This window comes from Eumetopias jubatus, unplaced genomic scaffold (assembly GCF_037043125.1).
Source record: "Eumetopias jubatus isolate StellerSeaLion01/CBP00866 unplaced genomic scaffold, mEumJub1_p1.0 scaffold_1, whole genome shotgun sequence".
Taxonomy (NCBI): Eukaryota; Metazoa; Chordata; class Mammalia; order Carnivora; family Otariidae; genus Eumetopias; species Eumetopias jubatus.
The window spans coordinates 197,416,235-197,436,643 of NW_028274807.1; the positions used below are offsets into that span (position 1 = coordinate 197,416,235).

General features: G+C 50.8%; 1 protein-coding gene and 1 long non-coding RNA gene across 3 annotated transcripts; both read right to left on the reverse strand.

Moving 5' to 3' along the window:
• Positions 1-3,165: 3,165 nt before the first annotated feature.
• GLYCTK (glycerate kinase) lies at positions 3,166-8,515 on the reverse strand. Of its 2 annotated transcripts, none has more exons than XM_028124539.2 (5): positions 8,473-8,515; positions 5,936-6,351; positions 5,542-5,693; positions 4,750-4,925; positions 3,166-4,409 (listed from the first exon to the last, which is right to left on the reverse strand). In XM_028124539.2, the coding sequence occupies exons 2-5, from the start codon at positions 6,310-6,312 to the stop codon at positions 3,543-3,545; spliced, it is 1,572 nt and encodes a 523-aa protein (XP_027980340.1). In that variant the 5' UTR covers positions 6,313-6,351; positions 8,473-8,515; the 3' UTR covers positions 3,166-3,542. The 2 variants fall into 2 exon arrangements, with proteins under 2 accessions (XP_027980340.1, XP_027980341.1); XM_028124540.2 differs by lacking the exon at positions 8,473-8,515 and adding an exon at positions 6,555-8,443.
• A 4,070-nt stretch (positions 8,516-12,585) lies between these two features.
• On the reverse strand, positions 12,586-19,033 carry LOC148165120 (uncharacterized). Its single transcript, XR_015769310.1, has 2 exons — positions 17,834-19,033; positions 12,586-13,953 (listed from the first exon to the last, which is right to left on the reverse strand). It is a non-coding gene; the product is annotated as an uncharacterized LOC148165120 (long non-coding RNA).
• Between the last annotated feature and the right edge of the window lie 1,376 nt (positions 19,034-20,409).

Below are 20,409 nucleotides of genomic sequence, written 5' to 3' on the forward strand. Positions count from 1 at the left end.
GGCCAGCACCTCTCCCTTCTTTGCTTCCCTCGGAGCACCCCCAGAGCTTTCCTACCCAGATCCATCTACTGCTGACACCTCCCCAGAGTGGCGAGCGGGACAGGATGTTGTTCCCATTAGAGAGAAGAGAAAAGCAAGATGTGGAGAAAGGAAGGTGGCAGGGCCAGGATCTAGGGCCCGACTCCCACTGCAGGGCTCCTTCCAGGTCTTTTAACTGCCATCCTGTGAGAGCCTACATAAGGGCAGGGTGCCTACACTCACCAAAGCATCCACTGGTTGCCCAGCTGCTCCACCTTCCAGATCCTCAAGACCCTGAAGGCATTGAGAGGGGTGTCTGAGCCAGGGCTTCTAGCCTTGGTTCCAAAGTGACCCCTAAATGGTTACCTGGACTGGCAGAAGACTGCTGGGGTGAGGCTGCAGACGGACAGGCAGAGGGGAGCTGGGAGGGGCTCCCCAGCCTAGTGATGCACCTCTCCCTCATCTCTGGCACCTCCTCCACCTCCTGGCACGTCCCCCCGGCATCCCCCATCCCTGCAGTAAAGAAGGCCTCAGCACCTGCGTCCTAAAACAGCCTCCCGGCTGATCCTTGCCAAAATCCCAGGACGCTTGTCACCACCATCCATGGGAAGTCTCACCCCCTCAGCCAGGCACACAAAGCCCTTCATGTTGGCCTCTGCCAGCCTTTATGGCCTCCTTGTCCAACTTGCTTCACCATATCTCCAGTAGGTTGACCACACCAAACTGTGTGTCCTCACCCAGGGGTGGAGGGGAGCACAGCTCAGATGCCTGCTCAGGAGCTGGCTGTGGGTTGAGCTGGACACACGCACGCCCACATGCATCCCCACGCACACACATACAGATATGCATACAGATGCAGACACAACCCTCTGTGCAGAAGCCCATCACCCCAGTGCACGTGGTTTTCTACCAAATCATACGTGCAATGGAACTGTGAAATCTAAACCAAAAAGGGACCAACAAATCTGTTTTACGGTTCCCAGAGAGGCCAAATGTGGTCACGTCACCATCCCCAAGCCCTTGAGGGGCAGCGGGGAGGCAAGAGGGGATCCCTGACTCTGGCTGAGCTCTCTCTGGGCCCCAGGGTCTCTGAGACCCACAGGGTGGGCAAGCAGGTCCCAACCAGGCTTGCTGATTCTGTGGCAGACTTGCTGGGCAGCCCCAGGCAAGCCACCTTCCCTCTCTCTTTCTCCAGCTATAAAATAAGAGGACTTGGATTAGCTGATACCTAAGGGCTGTCCAAGCCCACTGCCCAGCTCTTTTTAGTTCATGCCAAGTAGAGAGAACGGAAGGGCCTGTAAAGGTGGCAGCAGTGAGGGGGGGCTGGGCACAATGCATGGCAAAAGCCTCCAGGTGGGCTGGGAAAGATTCAGGGAATGGAAATGAGGTGGGCGCAAGGGCAAGAGGAACCTGAGCCAGGAGAGACAGAAGCCAAGAGCCACAGGATGGGAACAATTATTATGATCCATAATTGAAATTTATGGAGCAAATAGTAAGTCCTATTGAACACTCACCATGCAGCGTTTATCTCATATTTTCATCTAGATCGAGGCCAAATGTATCTGTTCTCATCTTGGGGATACCAAATGAGCAAAGCTAATGGGTTAGGCCCAATCCAGGCCCTGGCCTCCCAGCCCCCACAAATACAGGCATAGGGCAAGGGCCAAAGGGACACAGGGGTACCCTCTGGCAAGACCCCACCCACACCCAAACACCTCAACAGGCATGTAAGCAGCCTAGTGCACAAGCAGCAGCCTGGCCCTACCCCTGGCCACCCACATGTGTGTGCTCACATGCCACCCCCCCACACACACACACTGTGGACAGGAGAGACAAGTACTCTGCCGCAGGCCCTGCCCTCCTGTCCTGCTCTTGCCTGGAACTTGACACCCCGCGCTAATGCTCATGCTCCCGAGGGCAAGGACTGAAAGAGGAGGTTGTCAGAGGAGGAACAGGGCACAGGTACTTCCACGTAGGGACCATACCCCCTAGACTATGACCCCGCAGTCAGTGGAAACTCCGTGCCAGTACAGAAGGGAAGGAAGTGCCCTGCATCAGAAGGGTGCCAACTCCCCTCTTCCCTAAACTTCCCTGACCTCCAGGGCCTGGCTCACATGACTCACCTCGCCTTGTCCCCAGGTCATGAGCCATCTGCAAGCCGGGTTGTCCAGAGCCCAAGTGGGTAAGGGAGACTCTTCCCCGGGGGGAGGATGTGCCAGCCCCGGTCCGAGCCCCTCACACCCTGAGAGGAGGAGGGGCCAGCAGGAGCAGCCCCAGGCCTCGCTGTTCTCTATGGCTTTTTATTCCTATGTGATTTTACTGCTCACTCATATAGGGATTGGAGCCGTGGCGTACGGCGGGGGCGGCCAACGGAGGGCTGGGATCCTGAGCAAGGGGGCCCGGACAGAGGTAGGACAGCAGCCCCGCCCTCTCCCAGCACAGGCCGCTAGCCTAGCCGAGGGAACCTTTCCTCTGTTGCTCTTCCCCACTGACCTCCTCCCTAGCCAACAGTAACAGGGGGGTGCGCAGGGGGCTGCTGGACCCCCTCAGTACTCTGACCCACCATCTCAGCACTGGAGACCCCCACTGCAAGGCTGGCACCAGGAACTGCACTGTGTCCCAAAGAAGCAGCTAAAGAAACTGAGATGTTCAGCATGAGAAAATGGGCCTGACACAGGGAAACAAGGTCCAGAATCCTGTGTGGCTCGGAATAGCCCCTGGATACACAAAGGGCAGCTCAACCAATGGTGTGGTCTGTCCCTAAGGGCTGTCCAAATACAGAAGGCGAGGACAGCCTTAGTGGCTAGCGGGCTTGTATCCAGCAAGGTTCGCAGCAGTCTGGAGACTGCAACAGCGATGCCACAGGGGAGTCACAGTTGGACAGGTGGCCTGTCCCGCTCAGACCCCATAGACCGCAGTCCTTCGGCCTCTCCTCCCAGGGGTCTCTGCTGGCCCACACTGAGTGTGACAAAGCCAGGCTCAACCTTCCTCAGCTCCTGTTTCAGTGAGACAGGTGCTCAGTGTGTCCTTCAGAGAAGGGTATGGGGAACCCCTGTGGAGTCCTAGAGCTGGGGCTGCAGCCTGACCCCACTCCTTTTCCCGGCAGCTCTGAGTCTTTGCTCTGAGGGAAAACACACGGAGAACCCATAGTGTGGTTCTTTTTATTTGCAGTCCTTCTCACTTCACCCCACAGAAAAGACACTCAGGAGCTTGGCAGAGGGGCTGCCCACTGTTGGGGAAGACCAAGAATAGCAAACAGGCCAAGGGGCTCATCCCAGTCCTCAGGGTTAGCTGCTGTCATGGCAGAAAGGGGGGAGAGGAGAGAGCCCCCATGGGCCAGTCTGGCTGGGGGAACGAACACAGAGCAGAGGCCCTGGGTATGAGGTGTCAGGGTCGCCCAGGCAGCCAGAACCAAGGAGAAAAGGGGCCCTCAGGCCTGCTGAGGCCTTGGGGACCAACCCTGGTCTGCCCCAGGCTGCTACCCTGTAGGTCTCCTCTGTACTCCTAAAACATGACCTACACCATCACCGCGGCCGCAGCAACAGGAGGTGGGCGTCCATGACGTTGGTGCCAGTCAGCCCTGTGTGCAGCAGGTGCACCCCGCCGTGGAAGCAGCGGAAGAAGGTATGTGAGTCACTGCGGGATAGGAAAGAGGCCACGTCCAGGCCCTCAGCGGCAGCCTGGCTGGCAAGCTCAGGCACGACCCACGCCCCGGCTGCCTCCGTGGGCCCATCCTGCCCATCGGTGCCACCACTCAAAAACAGCACATCTACAAGCCCCGGTGGCCACCGTCCCAGCTCTGCTCCAACACGCAGAGCCAGTTCCTGGTTCCGGCCACCCTTTCCCGAGCCCTGCAACTGCACAGTGGGCTCGCCACCAGCCAGTAGGCAGACGGGGCCCCCAGCCCCCACCACGGTCTCCAGAGCCTCCTTTAGCCGCAGGTCCGGGAGCTGGAGCTCAGCTGCCAGCTCGTGGAGTTGTTCCTCCTGCTCCATGGAGGCTGCAGTCCCAGGCGGGGTGAGGTGGGCTCCAGCCACTTGGGCGAGCAGACCGTAGAACCGGGCCACGCTTTTCACATCGCCCTGTATGGCTGCGCTCAGCACCACGGCCCGGTACCCCAGTGCCTCGGCCCGCCGCTGGGCCTCAGCCAGTGCCAGTGCGTTGGAGCCGATGATCACGTTGAGCACGTGGCCACAGGTGTGTGGCCCGTGAGGGTCAGAGTCAGCCCGAGCCAGCACAGTCTTCACAGAACGTGGCAGGGCTGCACGAAGGCCGTAGCGATTGAGGATGTGCAGGCAATCTTGCACGTTGTGGACGCTGGCCACCGTGGGGCCGCTGGCAATCACCTCCACTGGGTCCCCCACCACATCTGACAGAATCAGGCTCACCACCTGGGGAGGTGGCACAGAGGCAAGGCTCAGTCCCTCCAGGTCCTCACCCCACAGCCATCGAGAACAAGCAGCTACCCATCCCCTGCCATGTGTCTGCACAGCCTCAGACGGCCCAGTGCGTTTCCTCACCCTTTCCTAACCCCTCTCCAGGGGGTCTGCAGAACATGTGCCATTTGGACACCCCACCCCCATCCACTCGGAGGCCCCTCCCAGCCAGACCTGTGGATTCCTACGCCAGACCCCTGCCAATTTGTATGCTGTTCCAGGCTTTTGTCTCCCTGGCACGTGTGGTCTGGCTCCAGCAGCCCAGGGCTGCCTAGGGTAGCAAGGACCCACGCACCTGGGCAGGGTAGGCGGCCTGCGCCAGCCCCCCACCCTTGAGCTGAGACAGCGCTTTCCGGATGGTGTTCAGCTCCTGGATGTTGGCCCCGCGGGCTGCCAGCAGCTTGGTGAGTGTCTGCTTTTCCTCCAGTGTCACGGGGGGGATAGGCGCGGGCAGCAAGGCTGAGCCCCCACCTGCAGAGACAGTGAAGAAATTGGGCAGAGGGGATAAGACTGCAAAGGAACCTCCCCACTTAAGGAAGCAAGCAGGCAGTACCCACATTAGCGAAGGGGCTGCTGGAAAGGTGGGGTTAGGGTGCCCCCATGTGGACATGCAGGGACCATGCATACAGTCACCACACCCTGGGCTGTGCCCTGCCTTGGAGCCCAGGTCCCAGCAGACACTAGAAGAACTATTCATTAAGAGCTTGGAACAGGGGGTAGACCAGGAGGAGACAGTGAGACCAAGGATGGGCTCCGCAGGAGCTAGAGACCTGGGTTCCAACCCCCGATCATACTGGCACAGATAAAAGAAACAGCAGGGATGTTTTACCCCTGTGACACCCTGAATTATATGCTTTCTATATGCCCTCTTATGATCGCCAAACAAGGTCATTCTGGGGAGGACCCCCAGCTCCGAGGAGGCCAGATAACCTGCCCAGGGCCACCCAGAGGTCAGCCATCCAGGCTCTTTACTGCCTCCCTTGCTCTGTGACCCTGGGGGCTCAGACCAACCATCTCTCGCAGACCTGGTATTTGGGACCACCGCCGCCGCCCCTTAAACTGTCCTGAGCCAATCTGGCACCCACACCTGAGATGAGTACAAGCAGCAGATCGTCCGCTGTGAGACCTTCAGCCAGCTGCCGGATGGCCAGTGCAGCCCGAAGTGCATCACGGTCTGGCAGGTTGTCCTCTGCACCCTCGAATACCTGGACACGGCTATGTGGCTTCAGCAGCATCTCCCTGAAGAGAGAGAGAGAGAGTGAGAACAGACAGCAAGAGATGGGGCAGGTCCCTCTCCTCCCACCTGATTTCTCAGCTGTATAGGTGAAGAATGCCACTGACACCCATCCCGGAGCCAGTCCAGACCCAGAAGAAAAGGGATGCTGGTGAGGGAGGGAGGCCTGCCTGATCCAGCGCTAAGTTTGGGCCTCACTTCCCCCCCACCTGGGGACAGCAGGCAGCATACCCCCAAGGCTCCTTACTGCTTGCCAGCACGCTCCATGGCAGCCCGGATCCCCTTGGGCACGCTGATCACACCCTGCACGAGATGCTGGCCCAGGAGCTCCTCAGCTGCAGCGGCCATGCCCAGCACAGCCTTGCCAAAGCCCACCAGGTGGAGGTTTTGCCGCAGCTGAAAGCTCCGATCCCGCACCTTCAGCAGCCCGCTGCCGGGATCCAAGGACAGTGCCCGGTGCAGCATGGGGCCTGGGAGCACAGCACCCACAGTGCTCTCGAAGAGCTGCTGAGCCTGCTCTGCCAGGGCCATGCCACTGGCCTGCCGGACCACTGGGCCCCCCGAGAGGAGCGGGCGCAAGGGGGCTCGGGCCACGCAGGGCAGAACCTGCAGGACTGCAGCCATGCCCCACTGCTCTCAGCACCACCGGGCACCCATGGCTGCCTAGGGGGAAGAAAGCACTAGTGAGGCTGCTGCAAGACCAGAGACAGACCCACCCCACCCCCCCACAACCACCTCTCTGAGGGCTTGGGGCCGCTGGACCCCACAGTGGCTGCTGCAGTGGGCCAACTGCCAGGCCAAGACTTTCTGAGGCCCTCAGCTGCCTGATCTCACTCCAGTTCTCAGAGCCCAAGCCTGCCACCTACCATGTCCTCCTCTTCTGCAGGCTATCCTCTGGTCCTCTGGACACTCTGTCCTGAGTCCAAAGGTCCTGTTAGCTGAGTCCTACCCCTAGGCCACCAGCTCTGGCCGGAGAGTTAATCATTCACAGAGGGAGCAATTCCTACCAGTGGGCTCCTGCCCCACCCCTTTTCCACCCCCTGCACTTCTGAGCGCTCCTCCAGGGGCAAGAGCCCTTTCTGGCACTCCTTCCTTGCCTCTTTACCACTTCTGTTGCCAAGAGGCTGCTGGCTGTCCCACCGACTGACCCCGAGCCTGATGACCTGCAGCCTGCTCTATGTCATTAGCTCGCGGGTCTGGGCTGGGAGCCTGGGAAGGCTAGGTCTGTGTGGGGAGGCTTGTAGGCTCACAGGAACACTGATAGGCAGGCTCAGAGCACATCCTCAGAACACACAGCCTGCGGAATCCCAGCAATCAAGGCCAGTTCAGCAAAAAGTTCAGGTTCAAACGAGAAACGGCAGCAAAGACTGGCTCATGCTGGAACCTTAGAGAAGTCCCTAGACACCACATTGAAGCCACGTATCATGGGCCCCAAGCTGGACAGAAAAGGACACCCTTCCACCTACTTGGCTGGCCAGACCCAGCCCTGCCAAGAAAACGCCTTTCGCTCTCACTTAACAAGACAAGTCTTGGGTCACACACCCAAAGGAGTGAGAGCCAAGTGTCTAGAGCAGGAAAGGCCAGCCTCCCACAGCTGAGGCCAAATAGTCACTTTCCCCACTGGGCAAGGTAAAGGCTAAAGACTTGGGGTGAAGGTCAGGAGGCTGTAAAAGAGTTCAGGAACAATGAAGCCCCAAAGAGATCATCTCTAAAAAAGGCATCCACTTTAGTGATGCCCACCATAAATACCACCGGCTGACTGCAGCAGCAAGCGTGGACAGAGCAGGGGAAGGAGGCTAGGAATCAGGCTCCAGCTCTACCACAAAGACAACTCCTTTTCTTTCACTGGGCCTCATGTCAAAATGAGGTGGGATGAAATAAGACTAGTGCTCTCCCCTTGACATCCTTGGCCTCTCTGAAGCTGCCCACTGTTAACACAGAAAACCTGAACCCCAAACACTTTATCCCACACTCAAAAGACCTAACAACGTGTAGCCCTCAGTCACTTAGCCAGCATGGTTCTCAGCTTTCCCGTAAGACCAATACTGCCTGACTCCAGCCCTGAAAGGGAACACAGAGGGTGCCGCCATGGGGACTCGGAAAACGGGCTCCGCTTTTTTGCCAGGAAGCCCCTGGGACTGGCCCCATTGGGCTAGGAACCAAAAGCAGCTTAGAATCTAGCAACAGCTTGACAGCCTGGGTGAACTCTGTACCTGTTTCCCAGATGGACACAAGCCTAGAGGATCCCAGCCTTGTCACGGTATACCAGGGCCCAGGGAAAGGGGGGCGGTGAGAATAGGGAGTCTTCAAGGTTAAGGTTGGCAGTTAAAATACAGGACGTCCAGTTAAATCTGAACTCCAGATAAGCAAGGAATTTAAAATATAAGTATGTTCCGTACAATATTTGAACATACCTACACTAAATAATTATTTGTTGCTTATCTGAAATTCAAATTTAACTGGACGTCCTGTATTTGTATTTGCTAACCAGCCACTCTCTACCCAAGGGACCCTCCTAAACTCCCAGGTGCTCCAGAACGAAACGCGGAAACATCGAGAAGACCCTCCTTGACTCCGCCCCGCCACCGAGTGGGACCGGAGCCACTTCCGGCCTTCTCCTGCCTGCACATGCCCCGGAAATAACGTCAGCCACAGGTCTTTGCCAGGGAGGTGGCTGCCGCGTGATGTCCGGTGGTGACCCGAGGAATAAGTGCCCGCTGCCACCTGACCCGCCACTGCCCCGCCCAAGGACTGCTTCCGTGAGCCCCCGCGCCATGGACTCACCGCTCCACGACTCAGGGACGCGGCTTCCGGTGCCGGAGACCGGAAGTACCCCCGGGTGGGCGGAGCGGAATCCGGAAGTGTAGGGTGGGAGGGGCGGAGTCGGGGTGCTGGCGCAAGCTGCGGTGGGACCACGTGCGGGGGAAGCAGGAGTGGAGACTGAGGGATTGGCTCCGCCCTGAGCTCGGGGAGGCTTGGATGGAATCACCTTCGGGCCTCATTGCCTTCATCTCTGCAATGGGGCAACAAATCCTGACTCACCGAATGCCGTAACCGTCCCCTCCTTTATCCCGTAGGATCCCATCCGTCGGCACATACATTCCTTGCTCCTGGTGCCCGGCACTGGACTGAGCAAACGGGCTGAGAATTACTACTTCCCCACAACCCACCCCTTCTGGAGCCAGATTAAATCATCCTGGCTCTTCCCCACCGCTGTAATCTCCCAACAATTTTGTGTTCGCCTCTCTCCCCCTTGGCCAACCTAGTAACAGCTCGGACTCGGAAAGTTCTATTCTGTGATCCTCGAACACACAAGCTGTGTGTGAACAACGAATGACCCTGGGCCTCCCTGACTGTCTCTGCTCTTAGCCTGTTTCCACTCTTGAGCTCGCCTTGATGCCTTCCCACATTCAAAAGACAAGTCCTGACCACACTAAAGACACAAAAGAGTGCACTTTTTTTTTTAACTGATGTTTTCTTGGGGAGAGAGGGAAGGGAGTTACATCACAAATCACACAGCAGACTTTTTAAAATCTTAAAAACATATCCCCCCCTTTTGCAATTGCCACATCTCTCCATATCGTGCTCTGCTCTCCCGAACTCCTACCTCCTTCCTAGCTGTTTGCCTGGATTTTTCTTTCCCTTTATAATAGAGGACATTTTTTTCCTATCATTCTCTCCCAAACTTCCCCACTCCATCGTCAAAACAAAGGCATCTTCAGGAGGATCTGCCCTCTTTAGATGTGGGGAGATTGTAAATACTTAAAAGTTTGGTTTTTCCTTGCTTATAGTAAGAAGTCTTTATGAATTGTGAATTTATTCATTCCTCCACCATTCAACAGACATTTCCTGACCTATGTGGGTCAAATGGTATAGCTACTGGGATGAATAAGAAGTGGTACTTTTAGTGGGGAATTTGCTCTGCTTTTGTAATGACAGTCCCACACTGCTGGAAGGAATGTGTATTTGAGGACCTCTTTCATTATTTACTGCCAGAGGCTCATGAACAGACACCATTTACTATGCCAGTGCTGTTCTTCTGTCAGACTGTAAGCAGGAATATACCCATTTTTGAAATCCCCCATCCCACCCCACAACTACTCACAGGATGTATTTAACATCAAGGTTTAGATGTCCACTGGACTGTGAGTTCTTAGAAGGTGATGACTTGGTCTAATTCATATTTGCATCTCTACTGCCTTACATAGGACCAGGCACTAATAAAAGCTGGATTTCTAATTTTTTTCTCCCCCCCCCCACTTTCTTTCTTTCTTTTTTTAATAAATTAACAAGAGAACAGTGAAGTACTCAGCTGCAAAGTGCTGCAGACCCAAGGTGGAAAGAATTTCACAAAAGAAGAGAGATGGTGGTAAATAGAAGTTGAAGCCTTCATGAAGCAGTGGGATTTAAGTCTAAGAAAACAATTAGGCTTATTAGACTGTATACATATACCTTGAGAGTAGGCGTGAATATCTGTCTTTTTTTACAATGTTAGCTATTTTACTTTTTCTAAGATTTTATTTATTTATTAACTTGAGAGAGAGAGAGAGAGCATGAGCAGAGGGAGGGGGAGATAGCAGACTCCCTGCTGAGTGTGAAGCCCAAAACACTCCATCCCAGGGCTTCATCCCAGGACCCTGAGATCAAACCCGGAGGGGAAGCCAGATGCTTAACCGATCGAGCCACCCAGGCACCCCTGTCTATAGTCTTTTTAAGTGCACTTGGGCAATAAGTATCAATGTCAAAAATGTGACAGGCGACTTCAGTCGAGGGAAATAACTGGATGTATAGACAAAGATAATGTAGGGGTGGGGTGCCTGGGTGGTTCAATTGGTTGAGCATCCATCTGACTCTTGATTTCAGCTCAGGTCATGATCTCATGGGTTGTGAGATCGAGCTCCACGTAAGGCGAGTACACGCTCTTTCTCTCTTTCTAAAAATAAATAAATAGGGCGCCTGGGTGGCTCAGTTGGTTAAGCGACTGCCTTCGGCTCAGGTCATGATCCTGGAGTCCCAGGATCGAGTCCCGCATCGGGCTCCCTGCTCAGCAGGGAGTCTGCTTCTCCCTCCGACCCTCTTCCCTCTCGTGCTATCTCTCATTCTCTCTCTCTCAAATAAAAAAAAATAAAAATCTAAAAATAAATAAAAATAAATAAAAATAAATAAATCTTAAAAAAAAAGATGATGTAGGGGAAGAAAAAACCTTCTCCCTCTATTCTCAGGTTCAGTGGCTGAGGCCCTGGGACAAACTAAACTGACAGAGGATAGATTAAAGGAGAAAAAAGTTTATTCAATATGTATATTGGGGGGGCTCACAGAAATGAAGTAAAAACCCCAAAGAAGCCATTAGGCCTGAGAGCTTATATACCATTTTTTTTATTTTTTATTGTTATGTTAATCACCATATATTACATCATTTGTTTTTGATGTAGTGTTCCATGATTCATTGTTTGTTCATAACACCCAGTGCTCCATGCAGAATGTGCCCTCTTTAATACCCATCACCAGGCTAACCCATCCCCCTACCCTCCTCCCCTCTAGAACCCTCAGTTTGTTTTTCAGAGTCCATCATCTCTCATGGTTCGTCTCCCCCTCCGACTTACTCCCCTTCATTCTTCCTCTCCTGCTATCTTCTTCTTTTTCTTTTTTCTTAAAATATGTTGCGTTATTTGTTTCAGAAGTACCGATCTGTGATTCAACAGTCTTGCACAATTCACAGCGCTCACCATAGTACATACCCTCCCCAATGTCTATCACCCAGCCACCCCATCCCTCCCACCCCCAACCACTCCAGTAACACTCAGTTTGTTCCTGAGATTAAGAATTCCTCATATCAGTGAGGTAATATGATACATGTCTTTCTCTGATTGACTTATTTCACTAAGCATAACACCCTCCAGTTCCATTCACGTCATTGCAAATGGCAAGATCTCATTCCTTTTGATGGCTGCATAATATTCCATTGTGTATATATACCACATCTTCTTTATCCATTCATCTGTCGATGGACATCTTGGCTCTTTCCACAGTTTGGCTATTGTGGACACTTATATACCATTTTTAACAAAGAGTGATAAATTTGAGAGCTGGGATAAGACAAAAGGAGTTCAAACTTCTCAGGGCAGTAAATTGTGGGAAAGTAAATATATGGGGGAAACTAATGGAAGATAAGGATTACTGTAGTAAGATTTGTTTGTACAGATTTATCTTGGCCTTGGCTCTCCATCTCCTGGTACAGGCAGGACTCCTTTCTTATGGGAAATTTATGTCCTGCTTTTAGGTAGGAAGGAGGAGGGCAGGGAGCCTTTTCTGCATCTATTTCAAATGCCTTCAACTCAAAATAATCCTTATGCCAAAGTGGCATATTTGGGGTGGCATATTCTGATCCCCTTCAAATGGACATGAGATATTCAGCCCAGAGTTGTTAGGAATATAAAGCAATCTAAAAACTCAGTGATAAGAGAATTTATACAAATAAGTTATAGTACTTCCAAACAGACATTAAAAATGGTGTTCTAATGTTACTAAGGCTTACATACGTGTTACTTTTTGCAATGCATTTTATGTTTTTAAAAAAACTATTGAAGGGGGCGCCTGGGTGGCTCAGTCATTAAGCATCTGCCTTTGGCTCAGGTCATGATCCCCAGGGTCCAGGGATCGAGTCCCACATCAGGCTCCTTGCTCGGCGGGAAGCCTGCTTTTCCCTCTCCCTCTCCCGCTGCTTGTGTTCCTGCTCTTGCTATCTCTGTCTCTGTCAAATAAATAAATAAAATATTAAAAAAATAACTATTGAAAAGACCATTTAAGGGGCGCCTGGCTGGCTCAGTCAGTAGAGCATATGACTTATGATCTCGGGATTGTGAGTTCAAGCCCCCCGTTGGGTGTAGAGCTTACTTAAAAAAAAAAAAAAAAGACTATTTAAGTCAAATATAAACCTTCCCCATTATTCAAGCAAGCCGAAGGAAAGAAGGCAATGTACTAGGGTAACATTACTCATACCTTATTGAGGGAGGGTTTACTGAATTTATTCATTCAGATTTAGCTTTAATTTAAATGTTCCCATTTAGAGGAAAGGAGAAAGTCATTTCTGGGTGATGTTAGGTTATCAGTGACCAGGGGAAGGCGGCAGTAATGGTACCCATTCTCCACTAACAGTGCTGAATCTCAGGAGTTCAACATGGATAAAGTACTTGGTTCCTATAACTCTGAAATCACCCTCCCACTCCAGCATACAAGCTCAAGAGGGTCATTGGGGTAGTGAATGGTACAAATTCGTGAGAACAGCGCTCAGTCTTGGGCTTTCTGACTTGGAACTTTGCTATAAATAAGCCCTGCTTGTCGAAGAAGCTGATTACACATGACTGCAGCCATCTGAGGTTTCAGATGCCTGAGGAGGTCTGGAGTGTTATTGCAAGCTATCAGTCCAGCAGAGCCAGCAGCCATCCCCCTAAATTACCTGCTCCTCTATTGACATTCACCCTGCTGTCCTCCAACCTCAAACCAAAGTGGTGGTTACTTGCTCTATTACCACCTAAGTCCAGTTCTCTCCCCCTCCAGCACTTCCTGGCCCCCTGTAGTTGAGAAGGGTCATTTGACTAATTCTGGTCAATGAGTAGCAAGTAGAAATGGTGTGATTCATTTCTGGGCAGTTAACTGCCCAAGTGAGGCCTTCCTGAGCATTTTCCCTTTGGACTTGGCCAACCAACAACATTCAAGATGGTGGCTTCTTTGCCAACCTAAGACCTGAGTGACTGATGGGAAGAGCCACCCTGCCAACCTAGAAAGGACAGGTACTGAAAGTGCAAAATAAACCTTTGATGTTTAAAGCCACTAAGATGTGGGAGAGAGAAAAAAAAAAAAAAGCCACAAAGATGTGAGGGTTTGTGTTATTGCACCATAACCCAGCCTATGGTGGTTGATATGCACACTTTATCCTGTTGCAACTTGGTTTCAGAAATCAGGACCTGCATCTTAGAATCTTGATCTACTCTTGATACCTTTATCATCTGGAAAATGTTGGTTCTTACTGGCATTCATCTTGCTAGATGCACCAAGAGCTGAAGAACATCTTGCTGTGCATTCATAAATTCAGGAGAGTCTTGTGCACTAATCAATACCACAAGGCAAGAGCACAAAAGCAGAAAGCAGCTTCCATGAAGAGAAATTGTTTGCATCCGTCTTAGGTTTCTGTGGCACGGCAGATTTTTAGTCCATCATTTCATGTGGTTTCTGGAGTCTTCCTCCTTTATTGCATTTTAATTGTGACTAGACAAAGATAAATGATAGCAAGAATTCAGGACCAGCAAGAAATGTTAAGATTGATGTAGAACCAAAAATAGTGAATAGGAACGTTTTCAGTCTTTTCTCCAGTAAGATGCACTCAGTTTGGGGATTCAATCAAGAAAGTATTGTGAATTATTATACTGCATCCATAAGAGAATCTGTAAAATGTTCTGCCACCTTAAAATCCACTGTGAAGGGGCACCTGGGTGGCTCAGTCGTTAAATGTCTGCTTTCAGCTCAGGTCATGATCCCAGGGTCTTGGGATGGAGCCTGGGATCAGCAGGAAGCCTACTTCTCCCTCTCCCACTCCCCCTGCTTGTATTCCCTCTCTTGCTGTCTCTGTCAAATAAATAAAATATTTAAAAAAAAAAATCCACTGTGAAAATAAAGTAGTGATTTTTTTTAATTATTTATGCAAAACCTGAGATAAGTCAGAGGCTCTCCATCCTCAACTCAAGGTAGCTGCCTCCTCAGGGAGGCACTCCTGGTGTCTCTGGCCTCCCTTCCACTTACTTGTCCTTGACATCCTGGGCCTTTTCCTTAGCATTCAGCCCCTAATGCCTCAGAGTTGGCACCGAGGGGTAGAAGAGCGCCCTTTTCAGGGTTTCCAGGGCCAGCTCTGCAGTGACCTTCCACCCTCCACCCCTGCCCTTGTCTCTGCAGTGCTGGACACTTCTCTGGGGCAGTCCCAAGGTGGGGTGCTCTGGGAGATGCAGAGCACTGATGTGGGGATGGGGGAGTGAAGGGCCACTCAGTGGGAGGGAGAGAGTCAGGAGGTAGGGAGGAGCTGTGAAGGCTGTGAAACCCCTCACAGCTATTTTTCTTGGAAGGAGGTGTGGGGGATCCAAACAATGCACTCAGAAGCAGCTCAGCTGTGACCGTTGAGGGGCTGCTAAAGCACGAGAGGCTGAATCATCAGTAAGGGTTTTTAAGCCTTTTCAAATAGTTCTGTAGGCTTAGAGGCAGAGGCCCTGGGGCTCTAGGCAGTCCTTCCTGGATCTGGGCAGTCTAGGCTTATCTGGGAAGAACCCATCCCTTCCTTCCAGAACAAAAAGGCATTGTCTACCAACAATGGACTTTTTAAAATGTGAACGATTACCTACCCTTTGCCCTAGAAACAGGGCTGGAAGTTTCCAGTTAGAAATCCAGACTCTAGGCTTATTGGCTGTGTGACTCTGGGACAGTTACTTAACCTTTCAGAACCTCAGCCTTCATCACTAAAAATGGGGTTCAGCATTAAATAAACAAGTGTTTAAAATGCCTACAGGGGGCACCTGGGTGGCTCAGTCGGTTAAGCATCCAACTCTTGATCTCAGCTCAGGTCTTGGTCTCAGGGGTTCCAAGTTCAAGCCCCGCATCGGGATTGGGGGCTCTGCCTTCGGCTCAGGTCATGATCCCAAGGTCCTGGGATCGAGCCCCATGTCGGGCTCCCTGCTCTGCAGGGAGCCTGCTTCTCCTTCTCCTCCACTTGTGCTCTCTAGCTCTCTCTCTCTCTCAAATAAATAAATGAAATCTTAAAAAAAATAATAATAATAAAATAAAGTGTATGTAGAAAGGCTCCAGCTTGTGGCTGGGCCAGCTTTGTGGGTGTGTGGCCTGTGCAATTCACACAGGGAACCAAGGTCAGAAGGGTTCCGCACTCGAATATTGAATATTGTCGAATATTCTACTGTTGCTGTCTTGCATTTCTTAAATTTTTTGAGAAGGCGTCCATACTCGTATTTTGTCCTGGGCTGTGAAAATTATGTAGTTGATCATGCTACCAGGGGGAAGATGCCCTCCTTTCAGGTCCCCCTGGTCCTGGAGCTCAGGACCTCTCTGAAGAATTCCAGCAAGTGGCCACATGTTAGAAGTGCCCGAGCTCCAGGCTGATGGGACTGGGTGGGGGGGGAGCAGAGGCGGCACTGCGCTTCCTGAGGGAGCAATGCTGACGCTGTCCTGAGAACATCTGAGACCCCTACTAGGACAAGCACATCCCGGCCACTTGGCCCAGGAGAGCTCTTTAAGCAAGAGACCTAGAAACCCTCTGCTGGGCGCACTCAGTAGCTGAGGGCCAGGCTGATCGCTTGGGGAACGGAACGCTGCATGTAATTCAGGCGGGGTACAAGCCACATGAATTATATGAAATCAGCCCGGGGTTCCTTGGGGAAAAAAATCAAATGTTCTAATCGTTTAAAATGCCTTTTTTTTTTTAAGATTTTATTTATTTGACAGAGAGAGCACAAGCAGAGGGAGAGGGAGAAGCAGGCTCCCCAACTGCGCAGGGAGCCCGATGCGGGGCTCGATCACAGGACCCTGGGATCATGACCCGAGCTGAAGGCAGCCGCTCAACCGACTGAGCCACCCAGGCGTCCCTAAAATGCTTTTAAGTATATATTAATTTGATCAACAGAAGGAAAATAAAACAAAAAACCAGTAGAAAATATGTTTCACTGAATGAAAGCACTGCTGAAGTGCCTTTAATGCCGCAGAAGAGATTTGTAACTTCCATTTGGTGTAAAATGTTACCTCCACTCATGGCCATCATTATTTCCTCTTGGTGGTAAGTGAAATGAAGCATTCATTTAGTGAATCAGGCAATTTGTCAGGTACGAAGTGGTTCTATGCGAACTGAGTGTGACAGCTGAAACGGGCTGTACAGTCACTGTGGGATGCACTTGTGTTCCAGCATTCTGCTCTTCCTCTGTGGCAATCATGTTCACACACACACACCCTTCCCAGAGAAGAGCCACCCAACTCTAGGTATTGTGAGGGCAGCTTTTAAGAAGTTGAGGGGGAGTTTAGAAAACAACACCCCTAGGGGTGCCTGGGTGGCTTAGTCATCAAGCATCTGCCTTCGGCTCAGGTCATGATCCCAGGGTCCTGGGATCCTGGGATCCAGCCGCGCATCGGGCTCCCTGCTCGGTGGGAAGCCTGCTTCTCCCTCTCCCACTCCCCCTGCTTGTGTTCCTCTCTCTGTCAAATAAATAAATAAAATCTTTTAAAAAGAAAAAAACACACCCCTCCCCAAAGTATGCCGCTTTGACATGTAGATTGCTTTGAGCTGAGGGCAATTAAGACCTAGCCGTGTCAGGAAAAGCTTCTTACCTCTCCCTAAACTGCCTGAGGAATTCAGGTACGCGGCCTGTAAAGGAAGGGAGCTGTTACCAGAGACAACTGTTTACATCAGAAAGACTTACCTGCAGGGCATGGCAAACATTTGTTTACCAACCATTTGCTTTTATCATCTTCTTATGAATTGTCTTCCTCCCCCTTGAAGCCCCAGCCCCCTACCCTTTTCTCCTTAGCTCAGGATGGTATAGAAACCTCAAATGCCGGAGCACCTGGCTGGTTCAGCCGGAAGAGCAAGCGACTCCCGTTCTCACGGTTGTGAGTTTGAGCCCCACGTTGGGTGTAGAGATTACTTTAAGTGAATAAATAAAAACTAAAACAAAAACAAACTCCTCCCCCCAAACCCTCAATTGCCTGACTGCCTGTAGGGGCCAAGGGCAGACGGCCCAAAATGTGCCACTTTGACATATTGCTTATTTTAAATAAAAGTTACTGGAGAGACAACCTATACAGGAAGGACACTCAGATCTTCCTCTGTCCCCCTGAAAGCAGGAAATAAATCTCCCAGGTGAAAGGTGCCCTCCCTGTACCAGGACCTAAAGAGACATCCTTATCACCAGAGATGGGAAATTTAGAGCCCAGAAGGCTATATGAACAGCTCTTGTTACTTTTTACTAATTTATGACCCCAGGACAAATTCTGTTTAGAATTCTTTACTAATTGAACCTCCCAAAGTATGAAGTTTTCTTTGGTCTGTCAATTCCTCACAGATTTATTGTCTCTTTGTGTAAAAAGTATAAAAACTGCTCACCTTGGTTATTTCTTGAGGTCTCAATTCCATAACTGGGCCTCCATGCACATGTAATGAAACTTTATTTTTTTTCTCCTGTTAATCTGTCTCATGTCAGTCTAATTCTTAGTCCACCTGGAAGATCTTGCAAGTAAAGAAGAATTTTTCCTTCCCTTCTGTTGGCGTAGTTGCCAGGGTACTTCAATTTACTGGACATCACTCGCTCCAGATACTGCAGCCCCTGAGAGATCCTGGGACATCTGACATACAACTGGCCGAAGGTAAGATTTCGTACCATGTCAGCCTCCTGGAATCTCTGTGTGTGGAATCAAGTGGAGCTAGAGTGGGGAGAATCTTTTCTTTCTCTAAATTCAGACTAGCAGAAGAAACTATGGAACAAAATCCTTGGGTTTAGCAACTCCTGGTAAAAATTTGATAGAGTAGTATTCGTTATTGATTCATTTTCTCCCAGAGATCGTCTTTGTTTTCCTTTCTGTGTGTCTTTTGTGTTGTCATAAAAAGGAATTACCATAGGGCAGAACACAGACATAGGCCCCATAAGCTTGCTGTTCCAGCTGGCCTCAGAAAATGGCATCTCTTGAGACAAAGTTTTCTGTGGATCCTCTATGTAAAGACAGGATGAGGTTTTTCCTTTTGTTTTGTTCTGTGTCCTAAGAGCTTGGCTCTGTGACCAGTGAGAACATTCTCTCTGGTCTCTGCCTTCGGGAGGCTATACATACCAGAGTGCGCTTTGGTGGCCAGCGCAACAGAGACACGCAGTTACGCCCTCTGCCCATGACAGCTTGCAGGGGAATTTGTCATAAAAGGTCCCAGAGCATAAGGGGCCTTTGTTGGCTAACCTTCATTGCTTGTCAGTGCTGGAAAAATCCCATTCCCGTAGCACCTGCCCAGTGTCAGTTTAGCGGGTCTATGACTGGAGGTATCTCACAATTTCAAGGGAGACCAGTGACGTCCTTACCTCCTGTGCAATGAAAATCTTTGTTCTTACACTAATTTTGGGAATGAACTCTTGGACCATGGATCCTGCATCATCTATGCCCTCTCTGGACGCCTCTTGCATCTTTGGGTGAGCGATTAAAAGGCTTATTGGTTTGAGTCGCTATTAATGGGTCCTATTCATCAATGGTGAAACGATAAATCCTTTAAATTGGCTATATTTGAAAAAAAAAAATCCTTTACAAAGGGAACTCTCGAAGTGCCTGGGTGGCTCAGTCGTTAAGCGTCTGCCTTCGGCTCAGGTCATGATCCCAGGGTCTTGGGATAGAGCCCTACTTCGGGTTCCCTGCTCCGCGGGAAGCCTGCTTCTCCCTCCCCACTCCCCCTGCTCGTGTTCCCTCTCTCACTGTGTCTCTCTCTGTCAAATAAATAAATAAAACCTTTACAAAAAAAAAAAAATCTTCCAACTCTTGATCTCAGGATCATGAGTTCAAGCCCCGTGTTGGGCTCCATGCCAGGTATGGAACCTACTTGAAAAAAAAAAAACCTCTCTCTTTAAAAAAGGGGTGGGGCAGCTGTGCCTGAGTGGCTCCGTTGGTTAAGCATCAGGTCTTGATCTCCGGACCTGGACAATGGCGCCATTGGCTCCTTGCTCAGCAGGAAGTATGCCTCTCTCTCTGCTCATGCTCTCTCCCCCTTGCTCAATCTCTCAAATAAATAAAATCTTTTTTTTTAGATTTTATTTACTTTTGCAAGAGAGAGAGAAAGAGAGAGAACAACCAGGGGGAGGGGAAGGGGCAGAGGGACAAGCAGGTTCCCGTTGAGCAGGGAGCCCGATGTGGGGCTTGATCCCAGGACCCTGAGATCCTGACCTGAGCTAAAGGCAGACGCTTAACGACTGAGCCACCCAGGCGCCCTCAAATAAATAAAATCTTAAAAAAAAAAAGATAATGGCTAGTCTTAGGATTCCCTTGACAAGGGGCGCCTCAGTGGCTCAGTTGTTAAGCATCTGCCTTTGGCTCGGGTCATGATCCCAGAGTCCTGGGATGGAGCCCCACATTGAGCCCACATCAGACTCCCTGCTCCGCGGGAAGCTTGCTTCTCCCTCTCCCACTCCCCCTGCTTGTGTTTCCTCTCTGTGTCTCTCTCTGTCAAATAAATAAAATCTTAAAAAAGAAAAGGATTCCCTTGACAAGAAAAAATTAGACTTGGGGCACCTGAGTGGCTCAGTCGGTTGGTTAAGTGACTGCCTTTGGCTCAGGTCATGATCCCAGGGTCCTGGGATTGAGCCCCACATCAGGCTCCCTGCTCAGCGGGGGAGTTTGCTTCTCCTTCTTCCCCTCCCCCTGTTCATGCTCTCTCATTCACTCTCTTTCAAATAAATAAATAAAATCTTTTTAAAAAAATTAGACTTAAGACAAATGACCACAACTAAGGTAAATTTCCTTTCTTAAAATCCAGTCCTACCTGCCTATTTTAACTTCTCTTTCCCTAAAAGACTTGCAGAGAGCATTCCAGTCTAATCTCTAGGTTCAAAATATACAGGCTATTCTTGTAAATGCTGAAAGCCAGAAAGCGAATTTAGCAGAAGCACCTGGGACAGGCAGTAGGGCTCAGTTTGCTGTAATCAAGTCCGCCAG